Source organism: Staurois parvus, unplaced genomic scaffold (genome assembly GCF_062004578.1).
Source record: "Staurois parvus isolate SC_StPar_1 unplaced genomic scaffold, SC_StPar_1.0 ptg000105l, whole genome shotgun sequence".
NCBI classification, from domain to species: domain Eukaryota; kingdom Metazoa; phylum Chordata; class Amphibia; order Anura; family Ranidae; genus Staurois; species Staurois parvus.
Window position 1 is genome coordinate 4,400,773 of NW_028317901.1, and position 12,055 is coordinate 4,412,827.

The 12,055-nt window shown below is 40.2% G+C and overlaps 1 protein-coding gene across 6 annotated transcripts in view; it reads left to right on the forward strand.

Annotated features, from left to right (window-relative positions):
* Nucleotides 1-12,055, forward strand: part of MYO9A (myosin IXA) — a 169,899-nt gene that overhangs the window by 107,316 nt on the left and 50,528 nt on the right. For all 6 annotated transcript variants that reach the window (XM_089671412.1, XM_089671411.1, XM_089671413.1 and 3 more), the window contains 3 exons: nucleotides 9,753-9,828; nucleotides 10,878-11,027; nucleotides 11,207-11,246. In XM_089671412.1, the coding sequence (XP_089527538.1) occupies nucleotides 9,753-9,828; nucleotides 10,878-11,027; nucleotides 11,207-11,246 (266 nt within the window). The remainder of the gene's footprint in view (nucleotides 1-9,752; nucleotides 9,829-10,877; nucleotides 11,028-11,206; nucleotides 11,247-12,055) is intronic.

Below are 12,055 nucleotides of genomic sequence, written 5' to 3' on the forward strand. Positions count from 1 at the left end.
GTGTCTTCATCCCACTTTCTGTGTTATCTCAAAGAGCTCGCCTAGTTCTTTGCTTGGACTACACATTGATTAGCCTTGTAGAAAGCTGAGATTGGGAGTGGTTAAGTAGTTTAACAAAAGATGTTGGCCAGGGCCGATACCCATTTCACAAAAATGCCGTGTGTTGTCAGCCGAAAACCGGATTTAAGAGCAGAATGCATGTCTGGCAGATGAAAGGGTATTTTTCTGTACTTACTGGGCCTTTAAAAGGTACAACATGGTGAAATGTGCACGTATTGATCACTGCATTTTTCTCTTTTGTGTTGAGTTACATTTTTAGTGAAGGATATATTTTTGGTCTACCCAGGGGCGGACTGACCATTTGGAAACTCGGGCAGTGCCCGAGGTCCCGGGGTTAGTAGGGGGGCCCCATGAGATGCCCCTGGTAACTCTTTCATAGGCTTTTTTTGAGTTTGGGCAAGGACACAGGAGCCCCATGATCCCCTAATGCCCGAGGCCCCATGAGTTGTCAGTCCACCCCTGGGTCTACCTTCCAGCAACTTGATTTTCAGGGTTTACATAGTTACATAGTTAGTCTGGCTGAAAAAAGACAAAAGTCCATCCAGTTCAACCTTTAAAAAAAAAAGTTCTAATCCTATACCCACAGATGATCCAGAGGAAGGCAAAAAACCCAGCAAAGCATGATCCAATTTGCTTCTGCAGGGAAAATAAATTCCTTCCTGATCCCCAATATATTAAATATAGCATTTGTAGTGGTTGTTTTTTACAGGTTGTGAAAACCCCTAACTATGATTAGCTCTATTACTTTCCCCATTAAGCAGGTCTTCCCAGCAAAAATAAATCCGTTCTTACTATACAGTATTTTTATAGCACATACAGTTTGTGCAGTGCTTTACAAAATAGAGCCCATACCATTACAATACAATTTAATACAAGAGGGCCCTGCTCTTGAGAGCTTACAGTCTAAAGGGAATGGCAAATGACTTAACTGTAAATGATCGAACGTAAAAGCTCCATTTTTTTAAGTGGAGTCGGGATAGGCTTACCTGAAGTTGTTTTCAGGGATCACCTAAAGACAGAGTAGGAGATAGTCAGGAAGTTCCAGAGAATGGAGGAGGCTCCAAAGAAGTCTGGAGGGGTGTTCTAGGAATTTGTAGGTAAACAGGAGCAAGGAGATAGGTTTTGATTTGTTCATACTGAGATAGTGACTGGAGTAGTTTTAAAGGAATGGGGTCCAGGGGGATGGTGGTTAGGCACCAGACAAATATGTAGAGACCTCCTCTGTGGTAACAGGGTCAAAAGCAGAAAGTATTGAATGTAGTGGTAAACATGATTTGTTGAATTGTATCAACCTTGCTTTTTTAAATGATTCTGAGCAGTCAACAAGCCAGTGGGTGGAGGCAGTGGGAACAAAATGGAGAGCCAATGCAGACCTTTCTCCTATTTCATTAAAAATCATATCAGTATGCAGCTGTGCATGCAGTTGTGAAATATTTTTTTTATTCATTAAACAAATCTTTTTTTGCTTTTATTTACAATTATGGTTTTTCTACTTTCTGACTGAGTGAGGCACTGGTGATGTAACCAGGGCCTCAGATGCATCCTGGGAAAGCTGCATCACCAGCCTTCCAACTCAGATGATGTGCACTGTCACATGTGTTGGGAGATAGACCAGTTCCATGAAGTAAAGAGAGATGGATGCATCTGCTCTTACATAAAAAGGTCACTTTAAGAAGAATGGCGAGGAAAAGTAAAATATGGTAGGTGAAGAATAAAAAGCCAGGCAATTATCTGATGTGGTAACAATAACAGGGATGATAGTGGGTATTTCACAAAAGAGAAAATAGGATAGCCAAGCAGAGAAGACATCAAGGAAGCATTACACCAGCATCCACGCCTGTTAAATTGCAGTATTTCTTAGAGAAACTGGAGAAAAAAGACAAATACAGTGAGTTTCAAGAGACAGAGAGGAAGGTGTAGAAAAAAATTGAAAAGTGCTTTGTGGGAATACAAGGATTTTGACTCCATCTCCCTTTCAGCCACTGGGTCTAAGTGAGCGAGTCCAGTGGAGGCCACCATGGGAGAGGGCAGCTGGAGGGGCAGATTCCTGAAGCCAGGTTTCAGTAATCGCAAGCAGGTTAAAGCAGCTAGAGATAAAAGGGTCACAAATGGATGTGAGTTTTACAGACTGATCAGGCATTCCAGAGGGCACATAAGAGGGACATCATTCGGCATACTACAGCATACGCCATGCAAGGGCCATGTTTCCCTGTGAAAGGAGTCCTATTCAAATCAATTGGGATGTAGCAGCTACAGACACAGCCACTGCTCCCAGTCTGACATCCATAAAAGTACATGGCCCCAAACGCAAACAGTGTGCATTCAGGGCCGCACACCAACATGGATGTCAAATTGAGAGTGACAGCTTCGTCCATGCAGCTGCTGCATTACTCTTGACATGAATGGGACTGTCTGCACGAGGATGCACAGAACATCGGTGCATCCCCCTTGACGGTAAACTACGCTGTCGTATGCCTGTGTTAATGAGGCCTTTAGAATGAGCAGAAGGTGACAGTAATAGGGAGAAATGAGTAAGGGTGATATGTATAGGCTGTGGGGTGGAGGAGAAAGCTGAATGAAAGAGCTTGAGATTAATAATAAATATTGTCAAACACATTAAACATTTATGCTTTAATGAGCGCAAAAGGCTGGGGGTTGTGGTGTAAATGGGCCCTGAACAGTAAATGTTAGTCAGTGTAGCAAAAAAAAAAAGTTTTTTTTCTTTTTTTTTTTTTTGTTTAAGATCTCGGAGGTCAATTCACGAAAGGTTACCGCATGCGATATGAAGGTCACGTGACTTGCTTTTCAGAAATATCGCATGAGATAATATAAGAGTCAATTCATGAAAGTAAAATATCAAATGTGAGGTAAATATCGCACATTTGTTAAAATAGTGAGATAAATACCGCAAAAAAATGAGAATACATTAAATTCAATTAATTGAAAAACACACATTCGTTATTTATCACATGGTGTTTGCTGGCAGTATTTTATTTTAGAAATGTACAAAATAACAACTAGAGGAACTCTGCACTGACAAGAAAGTGAAAAGTATACAATGTTTCAATTTAAAAAAGGTTCTCCTCTGAGCTCAGGAATGAACCATTTCATCAGAGGGAGATCATTTTGTGAATTAAAGCACACTACAATGTTTTCAGTTTCACATACTTGCTGTGTGCTTCTGGTGCAGTGTTAGCCTGCAAAAAAAAAAGAAAGAAAGAGAAAACATAAAAAATAACGCTGAGTTTAAGTTTTAAATATCGCAAAACACAAATATTTAATGCATTTGGTAAATAACGCATGTTTTTTAGTGAATTGACCACTTTTGAAATAAATACTGCATGAGTTATTTTAACTAAAAAATTAATGTGGTATTTATCGCTTAGTGAATTGACCCCAATGTCTCTGTGCTCAGTCCTCTTAAACTCGGTCATTAGTGTTTGGACAGGCAGAATGCCATACAATGCATTAGTTTGATAGTAAAATTACATTTCTTTTAGAAAGTAGATGTTTAGCCAATATACATTGATTACTTCATTAGACTGTTAAAGAATGTTATGGATTATGACTGACAGTGAATGCACATCATTGTTTTATTGCTCTTTCTATCCAATGAATGAAATGTTTAATGCCATAGCACACTAGGCATTAAAGAGATGCTAATGTATATTTTCAGTGAGCACATACAGTTGCAAGAAAAAGTATGTGAACCCCTTGGGATTACGTGGAGTTTTGCATGAATTGGACATAAAATGTGCTCTGAACGTCATCTAAGTCACAACAATAGAAGAACACAGTCTGCTGAACATAATACTACACAAACATTATATGTTGCCATGGTTTAATTGTACATAACATGTAAACATTCCCAGTGCAGGACAGGAAAAAGTATGTGAGACCCTAGCTTAATGACTTAATTGGAGCCAGGAGTGAGCCAACCTTAACTCCAATCAGTGTGATGACATTGGATGTGTTGCTGACAGCTGTCCTGCCCTTAAAAACACACACCTGTTTTGGGTTTACTGGTTTCAAGAAGCACTGTCTGATGTGAACCATGCCTCGCAGAAAAGAGCTCTCAGAAGACCTACGATCAAGAATTGTTGACTTGCATGAAGCTGGAAAGGGTTACAAAAGTATCTCCAAAAGCCTTGATGTTCATGTGTCCACGGTAAGACAGACTGTCTACAAATGGAGAAAGTTTAGCACAGTTGCTACTCTCCCTAGGCATGGTCGTCCTGTAAAAATGACTGCAAGAGCACAGCGCAGAATGCTGCATGAGGTAAAGAAGAATCCCAGAGTGTCAGCTAAAGACCTACAGAAATCTCTGGTACATGCTAACATTTATGCTGACACATCTACAATAAGGAAAACATTAAACAAGAATGGAGTACATGGGAGGACACCACGGAGGAAGCCATTGCTGTCCAAAAAGAATATTGCAGCACATTTGAAGTTTGCAAAAGAGCACCTGGATGTTCCACAGCACTACTGGCAAAATATACTGTGGACAGATGAAACCAAGATTGAGTTGTTTGGGAAGAACACACAACACTATGTGTGGAGAAAAAAAGTCACAGCACACCAACATCAAAACATCATCCCCACTGTAAAACATGGCGGAGGGAGCATCATGGTTTGGGGCTGCTTTGCTGCCTCAGGGCCTGGACGGATTGTTGTCATTGATGGGAAAATGAATTCCAGAGTTTATCAAGCATTTTTCAGGAAAACATACGACCATCTGTCCGCCAACTGAAGCTCCGCAGAGGATGGGTAATGCAACAGGACAATGACCCAAAGCATACAAGTAATTCAACAAAACAATGGCTGCAACAGCACAGAATATGCCTTCTGGAGTGGCCCAGTCAGAGTCCTGACCTCAACCCGATTGAAATGCTGTGGCATGACCTTAAGAGAGCGATTCACACCAGACATCCCAAGAATATTGCTACACTGAAACAGTTTTGTGAAGTGGAGTGGTCCGAAATGACTCCAGATCGTTGTGCAGGTCTGATCTGCAACTACAGGAAACGTTTGGTTGAGGTTATTGCTGCCAAAGGAGGGTCAGCCAGTTATTAAGTCCAAAGGTTCACAGACTTTTTCCTCCCTGCACTGTGAATGTTTACATGTTATGTGCAATTAAACCATGGCAACATCTTATGTTTGTGTAGTATTATGTTCAGCAGACTGTGTTCTTCTATTGTTGTGACTTAGATGACGTTCAGAGCACATTTTATGCCCAATTCATGCAAAACTCCACGTAATCCCAAGGGGTTCACATACTTTTTCTTGCAACTGTACTACATTTTTAATATTTAGGTGCTCCTGTGCCCAGACTATGAAATTACACTATTTACCTATTCTTACTGTTCTGGACATTAATACTGAAATTTTATAGCTAGGCAACTCCTATCGTGATATTTATTAGTGGTTCCAAATTAATAAATACTGCAATAGGGAACACACACAAAAAGATACATTTAGCATCTTTCCAAATAACTATTCTGTTTATTTGGTGCATTTGAAGTTTTTTTTATACACATGATTACATAGGTATCACATTAATATTACAATTGCACTTTTATGGTAACAAGGGGCGTTACAAAGACAAGCTAATTCCTTGTCAGGACTTGAAGGAATGAAAACATTATTAATGCCGTGTGCGCAATGAGTGCAGTGTGCAATACATAGGCAAAGCATACATAAAAAAGAATACAATTTTATACAGAATTTATAAATTTCCTTTACATTACTAAGCATCACTTCAAAAAGTTTCAAATATCACAACAACTGGCTGAAGTCCTGTTTGGCCCTGTTCAGATGGGCACTGACACCTGTACTGTGTACATGATGCCTTTGTTTTGATGTCTGCATCTGTTCTGAGCTGCATGCAGGCAGCTATGGAGGTGGGTGGATGTAGATGCAGCGACTGTACGGACACAGCCACATGTCAGAATCTGCAAGAACATATCGGGGCAGATGCAGACGCCAAAACAAATGCAGACTGCATGCAGTACGGGTGCCAGCCCTTGTCTGAACAAGGCTTTTCAGTTGGTTTTTAACAGCTTCAAAATACCTGCTAATTGTTTACATTAGAGGGCTGACACCCTGCTAAGATTCTGCTCTAACAGAGAAAGCTGAGATTTCTGGGGCTTTGTTATGAACTTTGTATATACAGGCGTACATCAGTTCATGAATGCCTCTATTAACTTAATTCTTGGTTTACAAATGAAAATCCCTTGAAAATAATGCCTTGGTTTACGAATTTTTCTTCGCAATATGAACGGATTGTTTTTCAATGCATTTACTAATTTTTTTTTAATCATGTCCTTGTACAATACTATGCCTTTTAAGTGCACTTTATAAAGAGTGTTGAACAGAAGACCTTTTTTTACTTTTTTCTGACCTCCAGAATGGACTAATTGGCTTACAATGCATGTACAAATTAATTTTTAGTCGTGTCCAAGGTATGCCTGTATAAAGCACTGTAGAGAAATTCATTTTCAGAGGTTAATAAAGGCTGTTTTCACTGTTCAGAATATAAAACCACTTTAGTATGTCTGATCTAGGCACAGGTTTACACCAAAGTATTTTTGATGGGACTATCTCGAATGGAATTATCTGTTATTGATATACACAGATTTGTGTATACCCACTCCAGTGGCAGTATTTAGATTTTGCTATCGTCTTTCATCCTTCATAGCTGTTCAGACAATGGGGTTTATTTACTAGGACTGGAAAGTGCAAAATCTAGTGCAGCTCTTCATAGAAACTAGTCAGCTTCCATGTGTTATTGTCAAAGCTTTAACCCACTTTGTATATTTTTACCTACAAGTAAGCTTATAATAAAGCTTACTTGTAGGTAAAATGAATATCTCCTAAACATGCACCGTTTAGGAGACACTCGAGGTTTTTTGCAGCCACCGCATGTGCTCTGAAGGAACGGCATACCCGTGTCATTCCTTCAGAGCACTGTGCCGTGTCCCGAGACTCCCATGCGCATGTGCAGGAGTGACATCATCGTGTCCCAGTTAGTCAAATGGCCAAAGCTCGCGAACCTGGAAGGAAGACCTGTTGAAAATGGACGCCTCTACAGCATGCCGCTGGAGGGCTTCGTTTTAGGGTAGGTTTTACATAATATGCTAGTATGCCATGCTTACTAGCACATTATGTCTACCTTGCAGGGTTTTTGTTTTGTTTTTTTCTTAATAATGGACGTGGTTTACTACCGCTTTTAATTGATCAAGCTGAAGTTACAAGCTGATTGACTACCATGCAAAGCTTCACCAGATTTTGCACTCTCCAGTTTTAGCAAATCTACCCCGAAATCTTGGCCACATAGACAGTGTGTTGTATTCAGTCACTCAGACCTGACTTTGTCAGAGCAGTTCTGTGTGATTTGTATTTAAAGCTTTAAACACCTCTTTTCTTTGTGACTTTTATGTTCTAAAAATATTATGCAATGTTAAAACTATACAGGTAAAAAAAAAAACATTGTCTAAAGACAAGTTGCTGCACAATTGGCCTCCAGTAAATTATGAAAATAATTGTCACATTTTATGGCTAAAAAAAACACACTTTGGGGATCAATCTTTTTTTTAAGATTTTTTTTTTTATGGGAAGAGAATATGTACCCTCTCAGGTCAAGAAATACAGATCACAGGACAGAGAATCCCAGATGAAACAGTACTTTGTACTAGACCATGTCATGGTGCAATTTCTGTGAGAAACTGAGCAGTGGTTTCAATGTTATAAATCATTTCTGGTAGACCAAAGTGACGTATAGCTTTTCATGAAACAAAAGTGCTAGCATCCACTGTTCCATGGAAAAAACAAATCAGAGCAGAAAGAGAAAAGAGTTGTAATGAAGAAATCCAGTAGGAGAGCGGGGCATCTCTCTCTCCATGGCAAAACTATGTTAAGTTGAACATGGAGGCTGTAGTTTTGGAGCCAGTAAGATTCTGAATTGTGCTGTAGTACAGAAGCATAGCCAGGGGCTCCAGGTACTGTAAAATTAGGTGTAGTAATTAGTGGCTAAGTGATTAGCAGTTTTGCCTGGCAGTACTAGGGTTGTTGATTCAAATCCCAACCACAGCACCACCTGTCTGGAGTTTGCTTTTTCTCCCTGTGCATGAGTGGGTTTCTGGGTACTCTGGTTTCCTCCTACTGATAGGTTAACTGGCTCCTGTCTAAATTGGCCCTAGTATGTGTATGTATGAATGTGAGCTTAGGGACCTTAGATTGTAAGCTCCTTGAGGGCAGGGACTAATGTGAATTTATAATATTTATTTAAAGCGCTGCATAAATTGTTGGCACGAAGTACCGGTAATAAATAAATATGCAGGGTTGTTGACTCTGCTCTACCCAGAATAAAAAAATAAGTTTTTTGGCTTTATAGACATTAAGTTGGTTATTCTTGGTGCACACTTCCAAAACAGCAATCCGTCCATAATTATAGTGGTTTCTGAATGGTATATGATTTCTATCTGAAAGGAAACCAGTGATGATGTGGCTTGCAGTATGAGATATAGAACAAGCATGCAACTAGTGAAGTCTGGATTTCCAGCAGAATGTTTTCTAAAATGTATCCACAGTAGTATTTGGGAAACCAACTGTTGGAGCTGCATTATGATTAAATGTATGATTAATCCAAGTGTAAAAAGGACATCACTCTGCCTCTGACCTGTTTATCCCAATGGCGCTTAGTCATAGTTTTTCCCCTTCTGAATGGTTGGTTCCTGTATATACCTTAATAAGGAACTAAACCAACCAATTTAACTGTCTCACAAAGCCATTACATTCAAGGCATGCCGTGAATGATAACTGTCACAGTTACTAGTGTGCTTATGTCCACTCTCAACTGAACCGTCAAACCATCAGTTGGCTCCATAGCTGATCACATATGCAGCTCCATGGCAAATGCAGATCAAACAGAAATTAAGATGGCCACTTCCTTGGCTATAAAGGATAGGAGGGTTTAGTTCAGCTTTAAGCACACTCAAATATGCTGCATGCAGGAGTTTGGAAGCACATTATTAAATCTAGCACCTCACAAGGTGTACAAAGGCCTACTGCTGGAACCTGGGCAGGATGCATTGTCAGTAAAATTGATAGTTATAAATAAGCCCTTAAGATAACGTATATTGGACTTGACAAGAACTCAGATTGCATTTGATTCTTTCTTGATTCAGCGCTTGTAACAAAACTCACTTTTGCATGTTCCACTTTTCCTGTGTATTTGCTATGCCTCCCACTCCTTTTTTTCTGCATGTGTTCTCTTGGGAAAGCATGTGTAAATCTTCACAGACCTGCCAGTAACTGTCTTGCTGTTTCACTCAGGAATGATGCTTGCCGCCCATGTCATGCCTCTAGTAATGTCCTTGTGTTTTTAACCATATTTTGAGCTGTGCACAGAAAGTGTGGAATTGCAAGAGATGGTCTCTTGGGCATGTGTTTAACAGTGAACCATACACACAGAGCAGGAATATGGAGACCACAAATTTTAATTTGGTACTGATGAACATCATTGTGGAGATCTACACACTTATTGTTTGGGACACATATATTTCACACATCACTATCTGTAAAATATTAGACACAGATATCAAAGCTCAGGTACACAAAACATATGTTGGAGGACTTTGATTCCTCCTATAGAACATGATTTTATATCTGAACACACAATGTCCTTTCAGATATTCCCCGCCGGACCCCTCGGACCCCACTTTCTGACCTACAGGGAGTAAACACCATACAAGAAAGAAGTCCACGGTAAGTATCTGTGTTGTGTTTGCCTGCCTATTGTGATATCTGTTGGCTTGAGTCATTTTTGTTTACAGACCTCAATATCTAAAGCTCAAATGAACCAATATAAGGTAAATGAAGTGTGAGTGATTAGTATGGATTTTATTATGAAAAAAGTTATACTCACCAAGGTGGATGCAGCGTTAGTTCTCAGTTTTAGAGCAAGCAGGGGACAGATGCAGCATTGGACTGAGTGTTCAAACACTACTGATTATTCAGCTCTTGGTCTCCAGAGTACAGAGAGCAGGTGACTGTCAGTTACCGGCTCTCTGCTTTGCCCCTCCAGCACTCATTGGAGCACCGGGCTGTGGAAGGGACGGGATCGGCTGGGTCTCGGGGAATCGTCCTGAGGCTGAGCCATCTGCTGGTTCAGGCATCTGGGTGGATCTCAACCATATGGTCGGGATCTTTTCAGAGTCTGGACCAGCTCTGTGACATCAACCGACAGCGGCTTTAGCCTACTGTCAGTTGAAAACATATAAAAGGAGTCCAGGACAAACTGCACTCCTGTGGTGCATTGTAGAAGTACTGCTAAAAAAGCTTTGGCTGTACTTCTCCTTTAATCAAAATAAAGTGAGGCATACGCTATTTAAATTTTCCTGGGTGAAAATGGGAGTGCATTCCTGTATTTGCTATCTGCCTCATTTACAGGTGCATGTTAAAAAAAACTGCTATGGAATTTGAGCATTTTTAAAGCATGTGAGCTACAAGAGAGTAATAATGACTTGCATGAAAAGTCTTGCCTTTTGCTGGCTATAGACAGGAAGATTTTCTGCCTTGGGATACTGTGAGATCTGCCTTTATTTTATAATAAGTGCCTTGTATAATGTTCTTTGACTTGTGAAATGTTGATTGTAGATATATGGCAAATGTTTCCATCCCTTTTCTTTATGTGATTGAGAGCAAAGAGATAAGCATCAGCAGATGTTTTCCAGCAAACGATTTTTTTCCATGTGTTAGATTTATATATTCTCCTAATTTTCCCTTCTTTTTTACAATGTGCTTTTGTTTTCAAGTGAGCTGAACTGGACTTCACGTAGGCTGAGCCTGCTGTCATCCTCTGGTTCCTACCTCGAAGGTGGTGGAATCTTTATTAGCTCCCCCAGTTCCAACCTGAGTAACAACAGTGACAGCAAACTACTGGAGAGAGCTCACGGAATTCTAATGTAAGAAGAACATTACAGACAAAATTTAGAGACATACAAGAAGCAATTCTGCTTATTTTCAGGAACTATTCTTTTAGATGTTGTGTGTGGGAGACATAAGGAATATGCAGAAATATTAATGGCTACTATGGAGTACAGTATGTGCTTATTATGGATTATGATTTTTTTTTTTTCTTCAGGAGGAACAAGAACACAAAATCCAAACCAGCGCTTCCTAAGGTGAGAGCCTATATCAGGTGTCTCCATATTTTCTAAGCAAGGGGCCGGTTTACTGTCCTTCAGACTTTAGGGGGGGAATAGTGCCCTAATGTTGGTGTCAGTGGGAGGAATAATGCTCCATTGTTGCGGTCAGTGAGAGGATTAGTACCCCATCATCGGTGTCAGTGGGAGGAATAATGGTCAATTGTGGTCTATGGCAGAAATTATACTCCACTGTTGGTGTCAGTGGAAACAATAATGCCTTTTATCAGAGGGAGGAAGAGTGTCCACAAAGGCTGGCCCAATAAAAATAAGTAAAGATAAGTAAAGGGCCACATCTGGCCCCAGAGCCGCAGCTTGGAGACCACTGGCTTATATGAATTCCCCCTGTTTCTACAGTAAATTCTTGAGGAGATATCCTGGAATTCCTGTTTTTCATCTGCACTTTATTGGATAATTGAAGTGAATCTTCACCCTATTTTGTGTAAACCATCTCAATGCCCTTTAGCAAAAAATCCACAGTGTCCCTGTGTGAAAACATGACATTATATTTGCTCATAATCTGTACTTCTCTCACATCCCAGACTCCCAGTCAGGCTCCGGATTCTGACCCCTGGGTACTTGAGGACACTGCTGGGGTAGAGGAGTGCTGACACTGTTTTTATTCACTTCTATGTCAGTGTGGCCCTACACTTGTAGGGCCAGCAGAACTGTGGTACCCTCTTGCATATTTTTGAGGGGTTTATCTGCAATTGCAGGACTTTTATGAGATTGGCAGAAGTGGTCAGGAACAACACAGGCTTGGGCCTAGGCGTAAATCTAACAAGATA